At 43.5% G+C, this 21,942-nt stretch overlaps 1 protein-coding gene across 1 annotated transcript; it reads right to left on the bottom strand.

The window, feature by feature from the left end:
• Nucleotides 1-292: 292 nt before the first annotated feature.
• Nucleotides 293-12,860, bottom strand: USP1 (ubiquitin specific peptidase 1). Its single transcript, XM_086753969.1, has 9 exons — nt 12,574-12,860; nt 12,053-12,283; nt 10,834-10,957; nt 10,369-10,476; nt 9,719-9,879; nt 8,535-9,253; nt 7,262-7,432; nt 6,002-6,203; nt 293-1,886 (listed from the first exon to the last, which is right to left on the bottom strand). The coding sequence occupies exons 2-9, from the start codon at nt 12,220-12,222 to the stop codon at nt 1,154-1,156; spliced, it is 2,388 nt and encodes a 795-aa protein (XP_086610095.1). The 5' UTR covers nt 12,223-12,283; nt 12,574-12,860; the 3' UTR covers nt 293-1,153.
• Nucleotides 12,861-21,942: the final 9,082 nt, after the last annotated feature.

Below are 21,942 nucleotides of genomic sequence, written 5' to 3'. Positions count from 1 at the left end.
CATAGGATTCAGGTTAACATTTTAGCATCTAACATGATTGTGGATTTTAATATCTAGTGCCAACCATTTCACTTGTTAGTACAGTGATCTTAGTTTCTCTTTCCCTCTAGTTATCACGTGCCTTCAACTGAGGACACATTGTACAAGAATCTGTTAAAAAAATAGAGAATGTTTTTTTTAAAGCACTTTAAATCGTCCATTTCTCTAAGACAGTTTACCAGCCTTTCAGTAAGTGCCAAACTGCTTTCACTTTCTCTTCCCTCTCCAAGCACAAAAGTCTGATCTAGTCATCTCAGATGTGTATCATAAATTTTTTATTTCATATATACATTCTTAACAAAGCATCAAAGCCAAATGTTTTTGTTTCCCCACATTTCAGTGAGCTCCAAGTACAAATTAACTGTTATAAGATCACCACTAAGTTCCAAATCCACCCAGATATGCATATTAGAGGGCTTTACTCTTAAAAGTACAAAATTATTTTAATTACACTACATGCTCCCTCTGTTTCAAAGTATTACTCACACCTATTTACACTTTGCCCATTTAACACCTATGCAAGAAGATGTAAATCGACCATTCAAACATTTCTATTAAGTTCCGTTCCTCCCAACACACTAAACAAGGTTACAAGACTCTTTTCTTGTGCTTCGCGTTGCACCGAGCAGTATGGGACTGGATAAGGAGAATAAACCACGTCGATCACCCAAGGACTAAATATGAAGTATTACTTCCCAAGTTACAAAAATACACAACTTCTGATGAAATTTACTAGTTAATATACATTTACTCCAGAATATGAATACAAATAACTTTTATTTTAAAAAACCCTAATAATACAATAGGCATGTCTGAAAACCTAGAGCTGTGTTAAAACCACTACTGTGTGCCGTAGGCATCATTTAGGAACTATACAAGTTGGTATTTCTAAAAGGTCATAGCACTATTCTCCAGCATAAAAGTTATTAGGTGAGTTAAGTCCTATGTCATAGTTTGTTAATTCAAGTCGAGCCACTTACACCAAACAGAAAGACCAGAAACATCATGATCCAGTAGCTTCAAAAACAAACAGCTGTTTATTCCAGGTAGTTTTGATGCAAATCAGACCAATAGTTGTATGCAAGTCCCCAATATTTACAGTCAAAATACAGTATCACTCCACAATTTTCTTATAAAACAGTAGGTAAGGAGTTGATGTAGAAGATGATGTCGGAGAAAGAGAATTCAGAAAGTCCTTTTCTTCTGTAACCTTCACTTCAGAATCATCAAAAAGCAACCACTTCCCTTCATACTCTTTCAGGCTCTGCAGTACGTACAGAGCTTTGTTTTCTAGTCCATTTGCAGCTGCACCATTTTGCTCACTGTGTTCTGCGCTACACTCGGCGCTCCCGTTGCTAGCGCTAGACTCGGCATTTCTGTTTTCAGTAACTACGTTAAGAATCTTCTCAGGGTTGGCTGGTTTGCTGTTGTACAGGTCGCAGTCAGGCTTGCTCTTCTGCCCCCCAAGAAGTCCGACAGCTTCCATGTTCTTTTTGTTCAGAACTTTACCCGGCTGTGCGTTTCCATTGACTCTAAAAGAGACTTCGCCATCGTCGTAGTCTTCAGTGACAGTTCTTGCCTCCTCCTCATTCAGTGGTTCTGGTTTAATCATTTCGTACATTTGGTCAGTGATGAAATTTCCCTTATCTAACTCCAGGCTATTAAGATCTGTAATTTTGACAGAGGCTGTGTAGTGTCCGCTGCTAATCGTAATGCCGCTGTGCATTACCACTGCAAATAATCCGTAGGTGTCATTGGTCGGCTTTGTGCTCCACTCTTCCAGCGACAGTTTGAGAGGCGTCAATAAGGGAGTGTTTATCTTGGATAGTCCACCGTAGCAATCAAACCTTCAGAAGAAGGAGAAAGTTAAGACCTCTTGCACAATGGCTCACAATAAATATCGCTTTAAGTGGCCCACATAGTGTGTCTATGTTCTTTTCCTTCTATTAAAAAGACACGGGCGATCTGAATGTGGGAAGGTGCCCACTTTTCAACTTGCTTGTCGTGAGCCTCTGTCCCAGGCACCCTTGGTCAGTAAAGACACTTTTATGAGTAAGTATAAGGTTAAATCTTACAGCCTAGTAACTATGCATTTTAACCATTTAAGAGATTCCCTTTTTCTGAAGTATCGGCTAAAGCTAAGTTTTAAATAGCGATGACAAAAGGAGTTATCCTAATTGTTGTTATCATCCATGCTTCTATGCACAAGTACTTGCACTTCTTCCCAGACACCATCCTGCTTTCTCCAGATTGGAAAAACAAACCCTTCAACATCCAAGGATGAAGTAAAGCAGGGCTGGCTGGGTTTTTCACCCAAACCTCTGAAAGAGTCATTTCCTAAATAAAGCAACACAAATCTGGTTTACTTTCAGGTAGCTTTAATGGCACTGAGAGAAACTGAGTAAGTAATTTTTCTCAGATCATCTCAGTGCACTGTAGTATACTGCCAATGGTACGCAATGGTTATCAAAGGATCAATTAAGTAACTAACTTTCTTATTACTAGGGATTCTTCATTAACTGTCCTATGTTATTCTGTTTCTTTAAACCTGATTTACTTTGGAAAAGCAGCTCATATTCTATAAATATTTAGCATTTTGTTCACAGTGCACAAGTTTACAATGAGAAAAGTTTAAGTAAGTCCTTTCATTACAATAAGGATCTTACTTTCTTCTCAGACTCTTTAGAAGGTGTTGGGACTTAGTCCTTCTACTTTATTGTGCATTAGCCTCCTTGAATGAGTCTCATCTTACATGATTTACATATTGCATCAGCCTAATTTAATTAACCCCTTTATTCAATGATATGTTGTCAGGTCCTAATAGATTTCAGTGGTGATTCAGCCTTGCTCAACTGTTAGGCTGTTGCAGGGAACGATACAGGGGATTATCGAGAAACCCTGTAAAACTTTGGTTCCAAAGAGCTAACTACTACTATTCAACTTGCATTTTATCGTAAAAAAGATTAAGTATCTTTAAACTAAGGAAACTGTAGATAGGCATAACATACAGTATAAGCATAATTGCAGTAACAGAACATGACTTTTGTTTTACTGGGTTTAGTTTTGATTCTGCTGTGCTTCAACATTTAGCTAGTGTTCACAGCTATAAACCCTTGTAAAAAAAAATACATTTACACACACACAGATGGCCTCAGTCACTCAAGTCTAATTAATTGAAATCTCATTTTACACCTAGGCTTGCCATAAACATTTGACTACACCAAAAAAAACACGGAAGTGCATATCATCAGAAATAATAAAACTAACTCCTCTGAAAATCCCTATTGTTAGTAGCCAGAAATAGAGATATTCAGAAGAGTCAAGAAACAGAGAAACTGCTTGCTGATACTCTAGATCAGAAACCCAGTTCCACTCAAGCACACTATGACAATCATATTAACATAAAACATTAAAAAACAGGCTCTACCTTTCTTCTGAATGAGATCCAGCATCAGAAAGATTTGGAGAGGAGGAAATAAGAGAGGAAATCTTTTCCTATTAGCTTTTTGTTCTTCTTAATAAGAATCTGAAGACAGAAAAATTGCATGCCAAGTACTCTGCCTCCTCTGACTGATGCACAGTAGTTCATACACAACAAACGTGATTTCTGCGTCTTTTGAGGCCATAAATTAGTGGAGCTTCACCCACTGTACTGAATTAATACCTCAAGTTATTATAGGCTCTTAAAGACGTAAGCTATTTTACTGCAATGTTTTTTAACACATCAGGATGTTAAATACTCCAAACAGATTTCCAGTGGCATATCACTAATAGGCAAACGTGACTGTTACAAGAGCTAAAGTCAGTATAAAAAAATTTTTTTAAATCTGCTCTTACTTGGTACCATTTCACAAGACAAAAATTTAATTTTCTCACCAATTGTTAAATTTATATAGTGGAAATGCTAAAGCAGATATTACCAGTTACACATTTCTTAATAGCTTCCCAGTCTAAGCACACATGGCCCAGCATTTTCCCCCCACACACACTTGCCAAGCAGACAAGATTTCAAAATTTTTATGGGGGCCATGAGAAGTTATATGAAGATTCTTAAGTTTAAGGTCAGCAAAACAGTCTGTTATTACTTTTAGGGCACTGTCATCTATGAGGAGAGCAGTACTTTTACAATGGGTGTTACAAGTTTACATAACTCAAGTGGGGGAAGCTGCCAAGCTCATTATTCAAGAAATCACTGTAAGAGTGACTCTGGATACCATGGAGTAAGCCAGTGCTTTGGTTTACTTCATTACTCCACATCAAGATGTTTAGAAACAAGATGGTTTTGTCCAAGATAAAACGCCCAAGCCAAAAACCAGGAAACAATCTTCTAAGCAGTTTCAGCTTCATCACTGACTCCAGTTCTGCATCTGATTTTTCCACTCTTACTTCCTTAATCTCTGGCTGCTAACACTTGGCAGAAAACCTATGACATGATTCAGAGAACACACGAGGAACGCCACAAGAGATTGGATTCAGTCTGACTCGGATATAGGTCTTGAGTATTTTGGAGCAAGGACCTGAAGATTGCCAGGACAGAGAAGAGGTAAGTGATTCAGGAGCTGGCTGGTTAACCTGCAAGCACTTCCACAGAAACAAGAAAGTAGCAAATGTAGGAGCGAACATTCAGGTTTCCTTTCAGGGGGATATCTCAGGTTGTATTTTTGTTTTTTAAAGAGCCTATAATACAGTACATATTATGTACAACAATGAAAAGACAACTTTGGATGTTACGATCTTAGACTTGTATGAAGAGAAGTTAGCAGGTATTACAGAGACAGAGGAAGTTTCCTTTCTACTCTAGACCTCAGGCATTAGACTTCCTGCTGGCAAGGTGGCTCTGAAGGTCTAAAGCCAACCAGCCGGGAAATGCAAAGCACAGGGAAGTTGGTGGATAAAAGGCTGAGGTAATTTGTGCCTAAATAACTGACTGCACACCACGAGGCAGCTCGGTGTCACGGCTCAGACCTATGCCTGGCCATCAGGGTACAAATCACACGGGCTGCAGCGCAGAAGTGTGCTTGGCTCTCTGCAGGTGATTCTATAGCAGAAGTTACGTTTTGGTGAACGCCAGGAGAAGTTGAAACTACAGGCCAAGTCTGCAAATGTTGTTACTAAAATTGTATTGTCACTCTCAAAAATGCAATTAATGGTGTAACAATTTTCTAAAGGATCTGGGGGAGTATTTATAGTTTTAATAAGTTTCTCCTGATGCAGCCTTCTGTCATTTTTCATTATTTGAATCTCCATGGAGAAAGAGTTTACTGCAAAAATGCTGCACATAAATTGTCATGGCATTGTTTCATTTGTGTACAGTACTGTAGTGTACTGTTTTTGTCTCCTCTCCCAAAGAAAATCCCTAAATTCTTAAGTATGGAAAAAAAGATAAAGAACACTCTAATAAGAAAAATCTCTTTCAAGAAATAAGGATTTCTGCAGTATGTGACACCAAACTGATTGCTCAGCAGCTGAACATCAATGATAGTGATATTACTGTATTTTTAAAGGAAATGATAGGGTTTTTTCTAATGTGTGTTAGCTGTTTATCTCCTCTTTTTTTTTTTCTGAATTTTGGTACTCGTGTTCAGTTAGAGACTAAAGTACTCCTAGCTATGACTTGTTCTGCTAAAGTACTTAAACCTGCCTCTAAACTCCCACAGACAGGTGATACTAAAACTAAACAAAGTTTTAAGAAACATCAGGATGTTGGGCTGTTGTAAGAATACAGATGGAACAATTTTTGTTAAGAAGTCTCCTAAAAGTGTATTTTCTTGGAGGTAATTTCTGCCACTACTTGTAACAATAGAAAGCCTTTATGAAATGAGGGGCTGCATCCCACTGATTTAAGTTAATTTCAATGTAGAAATCTGCTTTTGGAAAAGTTACAAAACATTTTCATCTCTCCTGGTAAGATTTCCCTTCCAACAGCACACTGTTTCACAATACAGTCAATCTGCATACTCACTCTAAGCCACTAGCAGCAAAGCACTTCAAATGAATTGTTATAACTTCAGGCATTTTATCGAATAAAAGGCTGCGTTCTGCTTCTGTGTAATGATGGCAGTTCTCGCAGAAATATTTATCCTCTCCCACAATCCTTTCCACTGACGCAAACTGTGAAATTGCCCATTTAAGAGTCTTCATTTCTGTTTTTGGCTCTGGAGAAACTATAAAAGAGAATCATTACATTCACAGATATGCTATTGTTTACATTTCCAATGCACCCCACCAGAATAACAACAAAACAAAACATGTCAAGACAGGATGTGTTCAAAAACTATCAACACTGTAAAGAACACTCAGTATGTATGAAAATTTACTCAAATCTTTGAGTCATTTCAGGAAGTGATGATCCACTTAATGGATATTATTACTTAAAGTCTACGGTTTTCCCAAAGCTTGTGCATGTATGCGACAGCAGAATTTCACTCATCACAGCAAACCTCCAAAATAACCAGAAAGTTCCCTCATTTTGCCTCCCCTGGCAGCTTCACGCTGCCGATGACAAGATCGCCTACGCTGCGGGTAGCGTTTCACATACGAACACCACCACACACACACTTCACTCTGAAATCCTTCGGCAAAACAGGGAGGGCAAAAATAGTAAAAGCTGCTCCAAATTAAGTCAATGGGAACTAAAATTAATTTCTTCAAAATTCTGAATTTCAAAATGTACTGTTGCCAAGCTTACTTTTGAAAAGAGCTAAAAACTAAGTATAGATCACTAAAATTTGTGAAAGATGCTGGAGGGCTAACATTTACAAACATAAACCAAACGCTTAATTAAGGTAACGATACTGTGAAATACTGAAAAAATAGGGGTTTTTTTACAGCAAGTTAACAAAAAGCTAGTTTCTCGTTTATTTTATTTTTGAGAAAAAATGCAGATAAAGCAGAAGAATGTCTTATCCAGGAAGAAAGGGAAGACCCACATCAAAGAAAATACCTATTTAGAAGCAGGAAAACACGCATGTAAGTGAAGGATTGTAAGCTGTCCATGTTATGTGTTAAGACCTGAAACTGTTAATACTGTCCGGATCTGTCTGCATTATCAGCACTGTGTTTTCAAAGTCTAAAGTTAACCAGGACAAGAGATAACACAACAGCCCCTGATTTTAACCAGCACAAATGGGAGCAGCGTTCCTCGGTAACGATGGCACGGTCCTTCCTCAGTGGCTGGCCGAAGCAGAAACATACCTCACAACCCTTGTCCGTCATTACTTACTTTCAGAACTCTCTTCAGTTTTAGAAAGTTCATCTTCTTGCACTGGAACACTGATGTCCTGAAAATCTTCTCTTCTTTCAGTAAAGCACTCACACTCCAAGCATCTTGTTCTCAGCACTAACTGGCCTTGGAACAGTTTCTCCACTAGTTCAAAAACTGCCAGCTCTGTACCTAGAGAAAGGAAATGACAGATCACTTACCGAGATGTATTTTATTCAAAAGACACTAGAAAACTTGGCTATCCTTCACAGAAAATCACTGTGTTACAGACACGGCTCTTAAGGATTCCAGACAGGAATAATAATAATAGTAATAAGCTGCTTATCGCATGCATTTTTCACAGTATCATCTACTTATAATTAAATAGGGAGCCTCTTGGCCTTCAAAATTTAAGTTCTGTTTTACAATCAGGTTCTTGTTTTATGCTGAAAATGTGAGTATGTAACATTCTGGAAGATTTGTGTTTGTCATCAGTGCACTGCCTTCTTAGTATGGACTGTCAGCCTTCTCAAGGAACATCCCACTTGTATTTTTGCCTGGTTTCTATTTATTCTCAGTCCTCTCCTCCAATACTTCCTGAACTTGGTCAATTTTAGTCAAATCTGCTGAAGAAATGGCGATCTCAAAAGATCCTGCGTTCCTTCAAATCTTTATAAAAAAGATCAGTGGTTGGATCAGAAAGTTCCAAATAGTAACTACTGAATTCATCCCAAGGCCCTTCCCTCAGCTGTTACCTTGTTTCACTGACATGAACAAAATCCATACCTGACAGCCAATTAGCCTATGTAATACAGCCAGTGTCCTTCCTAATTCCTGGGAAGGCTGGGAATACGGAAGGACTGAAGAACAGGGAGGGAAGGAGAGGATATTATTTGTAAGGACCTGGGACACAAAGCCAGAGCCAGCGGGGTTTGATTCTGTTTGCTCCTGACAGTAATCTTCCTTTACATCTTGAACCCACTTGCTGTCTCTACAGATGTCAAAAATTAGTGATAATGTAAACCTGGTAATATTCTGACTTTTTAATATCGTACAATGATTACATAATGTTAGAGAAATGTCCCTTAAGTTCTAAGCTAAATAGGTCAAATTATTTAAAAAATACAAACATTTATAAAAATAAGTTATCTTTCATAAAAATCTTCTTCAATTCCTGAAACTGTAATTTTGTATTTAGAGAGCTCTGCTGACTACGCAGTCTGAAGGGCTGACTTCCCACGCATAGTAATTTCTTAATCTTACTAATTTTAGGCCCATACACTTTTTCACCAACCTTCCTTTTTTGGTTCTTTTTCAGTTCCTCTTTCATTATGGCTTTCCCCAGGAGACGCTGGTTCATGATCTTCTTCTTTAATATTGTTACCATTTTTGCACTTTACAGATGGCTCTTCAAGCTCACAGTCATCGTATTCTTTCCCTGGGTCTTTGGGTCCCAAATTTGTAGTTAACTTTCCTAGGCTATAAAATTTAGACAGAATACTAGGCTGTTTGCACGAAGATTTTAACCAGTTTAATCTAAGCCGTGACTTCTTCTGTGTCGGCTTTGCACTCTCATTTTCACTACAACACTTGGCAATGGCTTCAGTTTGATTTTCTAGCTTTTCTCCTGTTGCTTTCCTCTTGGACCTGGTTTGTCTTTGATTTTCTTCTGCTGCAATTTGCTCTTTTGAGACTTTAGATTTTTTCTTTGCGTTGCCACCCTCGGCATCGCTTTTTCTTTTCCCGTTTCCTTTGAGTAGCTTGTCTTCAGCCATCTCTCCAACGTGGCTACTCGGGGTATTCTCTTCCTCCTCAGCAGGGTTGTCTGTTCCATTGCTCTCAGTATTCTGATTAAGTTTTTCCTCTAGTTTAGCTACAGGCTCTTCCACAGGCAGTTTGTTCAATTCTTCCTTCTTCAGTAGCTGACAGCTTTCTTGAATGTTACCCAGGATACACTGCAGAACTTCCTGAGCATCGTGCTGCAAGTAGCCTTCGTACATAGGGTTGAGCTCTCTATTAAAAGTAAAAGAGCAAGGCGATGAAGACTAGTTATTCTTCACTAACTAGATAATATGACCTGAGATTTAAATTAGGGAGTTTAGATATAAAAGGAGGGCAGGATCCTCTCCAGGTCTGGAGAGAAGTCCTCTCTGTCACAGACAGCCGTAGCTACAGCCTTACACGTTTCACACACGTTCAACTGCAACCCCATAGCAGTCCTTCTCAGGCCAATGACAATAGGTACATACTTAAAGCTAAGTACAGTTTTAAATCCACAGCTGGATTTATATTATATTGTTACAAAATGAAAATTCACTTTCAAATTTACGGTATCATAGCGCTAACACAAAAAAAACCTTACTTCGTATAATGATGCCCCAAATTTAAGACCATCTACCTCCCTCAAGTCTCTAATGCTGTACTGTACAACGACCTCAAAACCTCCAGTGAAAATTCTGTGTTTAAGATAATTTGTACCTAAGGGTGTTTAGTAGCCTTCGTGGCTGAGTAGCAAGTTCATCTGTGTATTTTTCTGGATTTAAGAGAAAGCTGGCTTGAAGCTGCTCAACTGAAAGAATCAATGAGTGCAAACTGCAGATCAGTTCGTAACTTGCCAGTGGATCTTCTTTACAGTTTCCCTGCAATAACACATAAAAAGAATAAAAATATTTGCAGTTTTGTCTGTAACAACAGGTTAAACTTCTTCTCTCCTGCCCTCACTTAGTTTTCTAACAGACATTTGTCAGATTTTTTTGTCTGCTATGGGAAGCAGGTGAGTTTCAAATAACGTATTGCTCTTTTGCCAACAGAAAACAAATACCAAAGCCAGACCATCTTTGTCCACACTCCGGTTTCCATCTGCTCAAAGAACCTTAACATCAAAAGCATGGTATCTTCTTGAACTTCTGTTAAACTTAAGACTTGTGCTCACAAGTTTTCAAACACTCAAGTTTGAACACAAGTTCAAAACAACTCAAATGTATCTTTACCTGAAATAGCACTGTAGAAACAATACTGCAAACCTTCTTAAAAATGGAAGAAATCACAGTTAAATTTTCATTACGCTCCTGGCATCCAGCCTCCCTTGCACAATTACAAGTAAAGGAACGTGTCGTGAGATATATTACCTTTTCTGCTTTTTGCTCTCCTTCATCCTTCAAAGATTCTTTCTTCTTTGAAATGATATTATATAAATGTTTCACTCCAGTTTTAAAACCAGGACAAAAATACAATACCTGAGAGCAACAGTTTAAAACAAGAGAACAGTTGGTAAAGTAAGAAGTTACACAGTACGCATATCCACATTTACGATCAAACCAGCTTTGCATCTCCCAAGGCTGCTGCACAGCACGCGAAGACGCAGGATTATTCATAGCAGGGAGGGGCCCAGAGTACATTCACTGAAAAATCACCCAATCCAGGCAACCTACAGTGCATACATTTCCTGCAGCAGCATCTTTTTTCCCCCACTGTAATTAGATTCCCTTCATACTGCATCCAGACATCTATGTAACAACAAACTACGAGTCTCATCCACTTGTGCTTAACCAAGAGAAAATCATCTTTTCGAGGCGCCCTGAACAGGAGCTTACCTGAAGTACGCTGTTGAGGTAACAAGTGTTACCCAGATTGTTCAAGCCCACAAAAGGCAGCACGTTGTCTTTTTTCTCACAGCTAACAAGCGAGGGAGGCTGTGCTGCAGGAACAACCTGATCACTATTCAATAGAGAAAACATTGTGTAAGAGACAGTTTTTGAAAATTACTCCTGGTATACATGCACCTCTCTCTGCTGGCCACCCCCCATCTCAGAGCTAGCCGACAGAGTTAATGACTAATCTACACAGATCCAAATCACGTCAAAGCGTTTCTGAGAGGGTACGTATGGCTGCTCTGGGCACTCAAACACAGACTGCTCAATTCTAACACTTCTCTTCAGCAACCTACACAAAACCAGTTTTACCCAGTTTTAAACCAGGTTTACAAGAAGCAGGCGAAACTGCTGTTAGTTCCAATACATACTTTTAAAAAAATATCAGGAGACCTATTTAAGGAACGAAAAAAGTTCTCTTCAAAATACTTTTCTATGTTCTTTGCTTATTCCAGAGTCACATCATTTCTGGAAGCAAACCAAAAGGGCAAAAAAGGGCCAAAAAAGGAACTAATGAACATGGCACATTATATGCAGCGATAATGCACCGTACTGACAGAACAGAACCAAATTTTAAAGTCTCCACCACACTTGTAATTAAGCATGATTAAGCAATTTTTCTTTTTCCTGTTTAAATTTCCTCACCAGCTGCAATGAAACGAGTTGACAGATTTGTTCAGGGCTTGAAACACCCTAATAAACGACACCAAGCAGCATAATCAATTCTTTTGCTTGCCACAGAAGTAACCTTTAAAATCCAAGACTTCTTCATTAAAACTCAATTTGCAAAAACTTACATTTTAGTACACTTTAAATAATTCGCCATCAGAACAACTACTTTATATTTTCAAATAAGGTAACTTCTTCAAGTTACTAAAAAGTTTATGCCAGCTAGACACGCACAGTGCAGCACACTTGTTTTCTTAAACGTAAATAGTTCTAGAAACTTATTGTAGTGAACAGTGAGTTCAGTTTGAGTAACTCGGCTTAAGGGTTTATTTAGCACAGGCTGAAGCACGTACTTGTGCAAGAATATACAACTTAAACGAGACGACGGAGGAGCGTTGTTTATGCACTGCAGCGAACACAACTCTTGCTCAGCTACGGGGCTACTTTCTCAATTCGACCAGAAACGCTTACGCAGAGCAAAACTCTTACGTACATCTCCGAGCCTCTGAATTCCGAACCCTTTTGTTCATTTTCCTGGGACTCCGTAAAATCCAGTGCTCTCTTCGCTTCCTTTTTTTGGAAGAGCTTCAGCGAGAGCCTGTTCTTCTTCGAGGGGCTCCCTCTGGCAGGCGCGGTGCTGTCACTCGGTAAGACCCCGGGCATCTTTCCTGGCGAGCGGGGGGGGCGGCCGGCCCGGCCGGGAAGCTGCGCTCGGCGCTCACACCTGCCACACACGCACACGGGTCGCCATTTACCGTTAGTGCGGGAAACACCGACGGGCGCCGGAGCAGATCGCGGCCCCGGAGCCCCCCCCCACCCCCCGCCCCGCGCTCTGACAGCCGCCCTCCGCCTCCCCCCCCCCGGCCCGGCCCGCTGCCCCTCACCGCCCGCCCTCACGCTGCCGCCCGCCCGGGAGGCCGCTCGCTCGCCCGCCGGTGGGGACGGCGCGGCGGGCCCGGCCCGGGAGCGGGCCCGGGGCCCGAGGGACGGCGGCGCGGAGCCGCCTCTCCTCACCGCTACATGGTGCTCGGGGTGCGGGCTGCCGCCACCGCCGCCGGTTGCCATGGAGACCGCGGGGCGCCCCGGCGCCGCTCTCCCCACCACGGGAAACTTGGCGCGTTTTCCGCGCCGCCAGGACCCGCGCCCTCAGCCCTTCTCGCGCCCAGGCGCTCGCGGCCGCCTCGCTTAAACGCCGGAACGGAAGGCGCCCCCTGCCCCCGCCAGGACCGAAGGCCCATGGTGAGGGCCGGCGGTCTGCCTCCCACCGGCTTGCGGCGACCGAGCGACACCTCCGCATGAGCTCGGTGGCAGAGCCAGAGCCGCGGCTCTGTCGCCGCCGCCGTCAGGCAATTCGGCGGACAGCCCGTCGGGGTCCTGCCTGGGCGCGCGCGGGCGCTGGTAACGGCCTGGCCAAAGGCCTCGGGCTCGCGGCGGGGAGGGAGGGGACACGGCTGGGCTGAACCATTCCGGCGAGATAGCCCCCCCTCCGTCGGCGGTGGATTGGTCCCGCTCTAGTCCCGCCCCTCCCCTCCTCCGCCAATCACGGCGAGAGGCGCGCGGGCCGCGCTGCGCGCCCGTTGGAGCGGGCGGGAGGGAGCGGCTGTGGAGGGGGCTCGGGCCCGGACCCCGTCCCCGTCCCCGTCCCCGTCCCCTCTGCTCCCCAGCGCCGCCCCGAGCCGCCGGGCCTGGGCGCAGCCGAGCCGAGCCGAGCCGGGCGCCTGAGGGCGAAAAGGAGCGCCAAACGGGGCTGGTGCTCGCTGCGGGGCCGCAGGCGGAGCTCCCCTCGTCCACCCCCCCGCTTAGGCCGCAGCCCCTTCTCCCGCCCCACCGCCGTCGCCCGCCCGGTTTTGGCGCTCGCCCCGCGGCGTGTGCGGCTGCGAGAGGGCCGTTGCCCGCCCTAGGTCGGAGGGGAAGGGGGCAAGGCCTGCCGTTGCGGCCTTCAGAGCGTCCCTGCGCCTCTGGGTGCGGCCTGGCGTGGGGATCCAGTGGGGATGATCCCTGTCGGGATTCAGCCCCGTTCTCTCCATAGATAACACCGTGGTATCGCACGCTTTCTGCCTTTTTTTTTTCCACTCCTAAACCGAAGATTACACGCATACCTCCTGTGAGATCGGTGCTAAGAAGCTTTACCAGTACAGCTATGAAGAGTGCACTAAATCACAGTTTTCACTGAGGCTGTTAAGACTGCAAAAAACCCTGGTACAGTGATCAGTACACTCGCAAAATAAGGTATTTGTGAAAAAAAAAAAACTACAGATTACTCCATTCTGCTCTTTAAACTGTCCCCTACAGAGAAGGTTTCCTGGCAGGGCCGTACCAGAAGGTGTGGAGAAACAATGAATTGCTAAGTCTGGTGGTGGCTGGGAGGAGATACGTTTATTGTCTGCCATGGGTATGTGGTAGCTGTAAATCCATTGCACCGTTCACAAAGACCCCTTTCTACAGAAAAGCTAAGACTTTTTTTTTTCCCCCAGGCTAACAATATGGTTTCGTTTTAAAGAAAAATCTTTGTCAGTCAAACTACAGAAAGATTGTACAATCTCTTTGATTACCCCTGAAAATGGAGCAAAGTAAATTCTAGCCCCCTGTGACTCCAGCAGTCTTTCTGTGAGCAGAAAGAGTTCTGCTTAACCTGGAGGGAAGCACACTTTAATTCTTTTTAATTAAAATAATAAAATATTTTAAATCTAAAGTCAATCTTGCAACAAAACGAACATCTGCTGAACACAGACTTGTTCCATTCGTGATGAAAGGCCTCAATAATTCGCTTGTGGCTTCACTTGCTGTGAATTACGAGGTCTTGTCTTTACGTACGCGATGGCTTCCATATTTCACGGATTCGTCTGGCTCTGAAAATTGCTCTTTATTTGTTCCATATAAGGTCTTAGATTTTTCACAGCTCTTCTTTGGCAGGACTTCGACAGTGTGAGATTGGAGAAACATGATGGAGGCGTTGCTGTAGTAAATATTTCTTAGGAAACATGAATCAGCTACATTAAGTTTATATGCTGTGATGCTGTGTAATTTAATATTGCCCCAAAAGGACAGAAATCTTATAAAGATTCATCTTTTATCTTGAGAACTAAGGAACTCCATGTGGCAGTCACTATTTTTAGGCGCTGATCTTGACAGTTATTTAAAAAGAAAAGCCTGATAAGCCAAAACACGGTTGTTTATTGCAATTACATCTGTGATTCCACTGGAAAACTGTTGTAAAAGTTTCCTAAGTTATTCAGTAAGATATTTTACAGGATTAGTTTCATCACTGGCTTTAAGCCGTGCCCAGATGTAAGCCTTAGCATACTTGGGTGGAGTTACCCCGAATTTGAGCACTCTTAGTACAGAGCTGAAGGACCCCAGGACCGAAGGATCCTGCTGCCTTCCCCGAGCACGGCACTGTGCTGTCTGCTAAATACTAAAGCAAACTAGCTGGCCACCCAGTCACACACGGTTGCCACAGATCCACAGCATTTTTTCAAAAGGTGTTAGCACTGATAGTGTCCTCTCCACGTTTGTAGGTATTTTATTCCCCTCACTTCAGGCACTTCCCTCATCACTCATGTATACTTTTTTTTTCCTTATTCCCTGGACAGCAATGTATAATTTTGCATTTTGCTGAGTGAAATACAGTAGTACTAGAACAAAATCGGAAGTCTAGTGCTTAATCTAAATAGCATTTTTAAAGCAATTTTATTTTGAAAAGTTCTTTGCAGTCTTTTGGGGTGTTTTTTACATTGCTACATGAATTAATTATTACTGCAGATCAATATCCCTAAATACACATAGGAATTATGGCAGAAATTACATGCTTACTACACATCTTTTGCTTTCTCTTACAGGATAAAATATCCTCGTATGCCTGCACGCATGCAGGCCCATCACCCGGGAGCCAAGGTTCAGATTCTCAAGGTGTGTATTGACCTGAAGATTTGTTTACTTGGCTGATGGGATTTACAGAGCTCCAAAGCTGGCTAGATCCTGAGCTCCTGTTGGAAGTCGCGGGATTTCCTGACCTGAGTTCTGCAAGATGACATTTAGCTCCGCTAAGGAAACGTTGCCTTGAGTTCACTGCAGTTAACAGACACTCCAGACCACAGAGGTTCTTTTGAGACAACAGGCGTGTGTGAGGAAGTCTTATCCAGGTGAGTAGTGCTCAGAAGTCATCTAACTGCTCGGTTGCTTAGTAATGTCTTTCATTAAATGTGCTTCACGCTGCCGGTCTGAGTGGCCAGCTAAGGAGTTGCTTCCACTGAGAGCTGGAAGGTGCTGGACAATCAAGACTGTGGCGGTAACAGAGTGGTGTAATGAGACAGGATGAAACCTGTAAGTGTTTGGACCTTGGATCAATAACGGGCTGGAATAAACTCCAAGGGCAGGAGTCCAGTTGCTTGTGCTCAATACAGCAGTGCGTCCTGGCATATCTCAACTCAAATGGCATGACTAAGGCTGTTTATTACTTATTGGTATTGCATTTCAACAAAAATCTACCCTGCTAAGTGCGTGGTTTGCAATCTGCTGTAGCGAATGTGATCAAAGACCATTTATGTCCAAGGATTTTACAATCTGAGAAGCTGATTCCACATGTACAAGTGTTCAGGTCAGGTGTTAGGTCAGCTTCAGGTCCACTTGTGCCTAGGAACACCATTTGTGACTTTGGAAGGCCTAGCTTTGAGTTTAAAGTTAGGCTTGTGCACACTTAGAGGTTCATGGATTAACCTTCAGGTGTGGTAACTGAGTGAAACAGGGAAGGGAGACTTTAGCAGAGAGTTATTTTTGCACAGACTGGGTGTGCGGGCAGTTTTTCACAGGAGAGAACCCGCAGCTTATTGAAACCTCCTCCTCTTTCACCCTCTCAAATTTTTATGCGCCCTCAGAAAATACAGCTCCCCGTCACTAGTTAATGCAGGGAAGTTTTTCCTGCGGGAAAATGTTCTGTTTAAATGTAAGGAAATGAGGATTTAATTTTTATTTTTTTTTAATCTCTCCAAAAATAGAGCAACACCTAATTAAATATTTATGGCGGTTCAGCATGCTCAATAAAGGAACTGTTGTTGAGAAGCCTCGGAAGCTTCGGCTTGTTACAGTAAAGGAGTGTTTCAAATACAGGCCAAAGAGGGAGCAGGTGCAAGAGCCAGTAATTGCATATGTACGGTCCTGAGACTCTCAGACGTGCGAGATTAAATTATGTCTAATACTGTAGACTTCAGAGCCATATGTTATACAAATAGATGCACTGGGAAAGTAGAAATCTCTGCAGGCATAGCCAAAAATAACCATGTGAAATGCCTGGAAAGAGCAGATTCCCCAGAGGTGGGATTTCTGGACTCTTAGAGGAAGTCTCCCCTGCAGAGCACTGTCCTCTGCAGGAAAAAACCCTCCACAACCTCTAGCTGTTGCTGAATTACATAAATTATAGCAACTTCCAAACCCTGCAGCCATATCGGCGATAGGCCTATAAATCTGTCAGGGTTCCCGTATTGTGAGAATTATTCTGTGAATTTTGTGAACATTGTGCAGATTGTGTGCAGACAATGTGCTCTTTCAGCGGCCTTCCCACCCCCGTTGCAGGGATCACCCGGGGAAGGTCTGTACCCTATGCTGGGCTCTCCGTGGTTCATTTTAGCAAAACCTATTTTGTCCTTGAGGAATACGATTCTTGGTCAAATGCCCTACGCAGGAAAGGTAAGAAACCATTCACAAAGATTAGAATACTGACTATAAAATGTCGATATAGGACTGGGTTTAGGTAGAAGAAATAGGAATGAGTATTTAGGGGTTTTGTTGTTTGGTGAACTGCAGTTTGTGCACGCTCTGCCCCCTTTCACAACGAGAAACACAGAACAAATTGGCCGACTCACTTTACTGCACTGGCAAGGGAATCTGACTCTTCCCACAGCAAACAGCCTGGGATCTGCACAAACCCTAAACTATTCCTGCTTGACGAGCTACATCTGCTCTGAGAGGCTCTCAGATCATTTCGTAACCCATTATTTACCTTTGATACTGTTATGTCAGTGCGCATGGGAACAGTTTGACCCCTGTAGAAACAGAATGCCTGTGAGAGAGGTACCCCTCCAGGACTTTGCCTGCTTTCTAGCAACTCAGGAGGATGAGTTTGTGCGATTTGATGATGACAGAGCCAGGGGGTGAGCAGCAGCAGAGCTCCTGTCCATATCGGGGCAGGGGGCGGAGATCTTGAGTGGATCATGCTAACCTGGATCGCAGAGGAACTTCATGGAGCAACCCAGAGGAGAAGGGCACCTGGGAGGGAGTCAGGGAGTTCCAGTCCTGGTACTGCAAGCAGGACACAGCCGTAGCTCTCGTTTGTTTCTCTCTTAACTTAGGAGAAAACACAGTTGGCTGTGATCTATGATCTTCTAGAGCTACACATGCATCTGTTATACCTAAGAAAATAACAATAATTACACCCACGATGTAGAGATAAAGCAGATTAGTTCATAACGATATGTGTGGTTCTGTACGGTGAAATTCTGCCAAAGGCAAGATGGTTCTGTGACCAGATCTGAAACAGAACATTTCTCCTCAAATCTCTTTGAAAGCTGAGGTCTATAGTGCAGGAAAAAAAAATGATATTGTGTAAGCAGTCTCATTGCATTGTTAGGGGTATTTTCCACATATTTTGTCTGTCTATGCATATTTTCTTTCCCAACTCACAGCCTGCTGCTCAGTTTAACGTAACATATGGATCCACAGCTTTGCCGGCAGCAGAGGCAGTGCAGTTTTCCATTATGGGCTGAAATTCAAAGGAGAAGCCAGGTGCTGTATTACAAGCCATCATTAAAATAAAACAAAAATAAAATCTCTCCCCACCTCTGTTCCTCGGTCGCAATAACACCTCACAGAGCTGCAACTCACTCGTGGCAGCAGAGAGGAGGAAACACAACCTGCGCATTCTTGCACCATCTGCTGGTTGCATCTCCATTGGCAGACGCACCTAGAACAGATTTTAGGATTCCTCTCCACCCTGGAGGGATATCTTCACATAAGGATTTAAGGTTTAGGTGAGGGCTTGTTTTTTTTTTTTTTTAAAAAACCCCAAACTACAAACAGCCAGTTCTCCATAGCAGAGCCATTTCTGCCAGGTTTTTAGGGAATTACATAGCAAGGCCTCTGTTACCCTGACATAGCCACATCAAGAAGGGAGCTGCAGAGCCTTTCGTGTCCCTGCAGGGCAGGACAGATCAGCCTTCACCATCCTGGAATCAGCAGGAGCCAGAGCACCCAAAGAAGAGGTCTGGCCTCTCCGGCCCTGTAGCCTGCTGCCTGCAGATGGCTATGGTCAAGGATCTCATCGCATTTAAAATATATTAAAATTAAACACAGTGGTTTGTTACTGTCAAAGACATCATAATGTGAATGAAGTGAATGAATTGCCCCAGTAAAAGCAAAATTTTATTAAAGCATTGTCCTTGTTCTGGCTAGGATAGAGTTAATTGTCACCTGAGGTGGGAAAGGAGCTGGAGCTGGTGGCACCCCTGGCTGGGGGACACAGCTGGGACAGCTTCCCAATTAGCCAAGAGCTGGGATGGCTCACCCAAATTGGCCCAAGCGCTGTTCCACACCATGGGATCATGCTGAGTGTATAAAGTGGGGACGGTGCTGGGGGGCAGCTTTGGCTACTGGGAAGGGAGCTGGGCATCAGAATCCACCATGAGCTATTGCACTGTAAATTACGGATATTGTGTTACTGGTTTTGTTATCCCTTTCTGTTTTCTCTTCCTTTGCTGTTCTGTTAAGCTGGTTTTATCCCAACCTGTGAGTTTTGCCTTTCTTTCTTTCATGATTCTCCTCCCCATCCTTCTGGGGGAGTAGTGAGGGGGGCAGTGAGAGAGCGACTGCATGGTATTTTAGCTGCTGTGTTGCTTTCAGAAAGTATGGCAAGAGAACAGCTGCTCTAAGAGATAAATAAAGAGCAGAAACTTATGAAATGCAATGACACTGTAATATATAAGCAGGAGTCGGAGACTGGGATGAGCAATAGGAATCAGGAACAGAAAATATAGCAATGAAAGTAGATTTGTGGAAAAATGATAATTTTACTTTACAAGATCTATGTTTAACTGAAATAAGAATTTCCCTTTCTTTAAGTAGATTTGGGGTCTATCAACGGATGTCTGGATTCCAGCTCCGGCTGTACCAGGGCTGACTGCGCTATAAGCAATAGCATTGCAAAGACATAGCAATTTCTTTAAGGCAGCACAACTGTAGCAAATTGATTTGACAAGCAAGCTCATGTGGTTTGATTTGAACACTGCCAGCCTGATCCATGTGTCATATGCAAATGAAGCGTCTTCCATACCTATTTGGGGATCACTGGATGTACACAGCCCAGAACATCACAGGGCTGCTGGCTTCTGAATGAGCATGAGGTTGGTTCCTCGTGGTTTCCTCATCTTCTGCCAGTTGTGGAGGTCACTTCTACCCTCCACATATTCTTCCTGCCTGCATCCAGCTGGCTGGGGTGCGTAGGGAAGCGCAAACGCTTGGTTCATAGAATCATAGAATGGTTAGAGTTGGAAGGGACCTTCAAAGCCCACCCAGTCCCACCCCTCTGCAAAGAGCAGGGACATCTCCAACCGGATCAGGTTGCTCAGAGCCCCGGCCAACCTGGCCTGGAATGTTTCCAGGGGTGGGGCATCCACCACCTCTCTGGGCAACCTGGGCCAGTGCTCCACCACCTTCAGTGTAAAAAATTTTTTCCTTATGTCCAGTCTGAATCTACTTCCTTCTGTTTTAAAACCATTGCCCCTCATCCGAAGAGTTTCCCTCTAAAGAGTTTCCTCAGTAAAGGGGGTGCACAGTTAGGGAAATATCTCAGGTTGTTTTAAATATTATGATAATCATGGCATGGTCCATAAAACCTCTTCAAATGGAGCTACTTTGTGAGGTGGATATTTGTATTCCTGTAGCACCCAGATACTTCTTGCAGAAGTTTTTTGCCCCATTTATGCTACCGACCAAAAAGTGACCATGGGAGGCCGTGGCCATGCCAGCCCCATATGGGTGGATGGGGCAGGATTTTAGCACTCTTAGACCACACAAGGCAGCTCCTGTGGTCACAGGAGTAGTTTGCAGCGGGTCTACAAAAATGGATGTTGGCACAAGTGTAACATCGTATAGAACAACAGCGATTTTGTGCTGCGTTCCCAAAAGGACTCCACCACATCAGCCCTTGGCCCCGTCACTGCAGGCTCCGATTGAGGTGAACTTTGTCTTCCCCCCAGCACGGGGCAGGACCCCCAGCCTGTCTGTCTGTCTGCTCTGGGGAGCTGCAGGGAGAAATCCCTCTGCGGAGCAGGCAAGGGCAAGGTCTCCAGGAGGAATTAATCCCACCACGACGGAAAACCTGCTTCCCCAGGGAGTCCTTTCACCATCCCAGCTGCCATCCATCCTTGGAGGGATTACAGCCAACTAGGAAGGTCCGATCCCTGTCTTAAAAAAAACCAAAACCCGTAAGAAAAGCTAAATCAGGTGGTGAAAGACTATGAAACTGCATTCTTCTTGTTCTTTTCCTCTCTTACATTGACCTTTGAAAACAAGACCACTTTAAACCCGAACTGGTGGCAGCCCTTGGGCGGGATCTGACTCGCAGCTTTTCGGGCGGCAGGGCTGACCTCTCGCCGTGGAATTTCACCTAGTAATTTCTGCGGCAGGAAGAAATCCTCCGAGCGGGATGTCTGGCTTCAGAAGTAAATTTAAGTGCCTGTGGCCTGACAAATAAACATTCTGAAAGCGCTTAATGACTCACAGCCTCGCCTAAGAATAGCTGAACTCTGCAAGACCGAAATACATAGTGGAGAATTCGGCCTCTTGACGCTGCCCGAGCGTGGGGCTGAAGGAGAGGGAGAGGCTGCACCATGGCTGCATTCCTGCCGTCCCCTCCCGGATCCTGGTAAGCTGCGTCTCGGAGGCTTCGCCGACCATCGTGTGCAACAGCCACCTCCGAGCTCTCCTCTCCAAATTCACCTAATCCGTTTTTAAACAATTTGTTGTGTTTCATTTATATGCACAGCAGAGCACTCCTCGTTTATCCTGGTTGTTTGAAAGTGCTGTTATTCTCCTGGATGAAAGAGGAGAGGATTGCAGAAGTTTTATAGAAGAAAAGTTTCATAGAAGAGATTCTTTGTCTTCAAGTTGTCAAGCAAGTAAAACCTCAGTGACTGAAAAGGGGAACTGATTTTCGTTCTGTTTGCTCAAAAGTGAATTTTTTGGTAGTTGTGGCTTGTTTTTCTGGGGCACGCTTGCAGAAGTGTGTGCTGTCAGCTGCCACTGCTTTACTTCTTACCCCCTCCCACACACACTTTTTAGCTCTTTAATCTAACCCTGGGTAAAACAAAACAAAACCCAAGTTCAGCTGAATGT

Source organism: Chlamydotis macqueenii, chromosome 8 (genome assembly GCF_036417535.1).
Source record: "Chlamydotis macqueenii isolate bChlMac1 chromosome 8, bChlMac1.mat, whole genome shotgun sequence".
Classification (NCBI taxonomy): Eukaryota; Metazoa; Chordata; class Aves; order Otidiformes; family Otididae; genus Chlamydotis; species Chlamydotis macqueenii.
Note: the sequence above shows the minus strand (reverse complement) of the source record. Positions and strands in the feature narration are given on the sequence as shown.

Bases quoted from the DNA above. Each gene is read 5' to 3' on its own strand.
- USP1 (XM_086753969.1), bottom strand. From the start codon at position 12,222: ATGCCCGGGGTCTTACCGAGTGACAGCACCGCGCCTGCCAGAGGGAGC. The intron at 9,880-10,368 runs GTAATATATCTC...GTGTTATTGCAG, and splicing joins GAGAGCAAAAAGCAGAAAAG to GGAAACTGTAAAGAAGATCC. The intron at 7,433-8,534 runs GTTGGTGAAAAA...TCCTTTCTCTAG, and splicing joins AAAAGAACCAAAAAAGGAAG to GTACAGAGCTGGCAGTTTTT.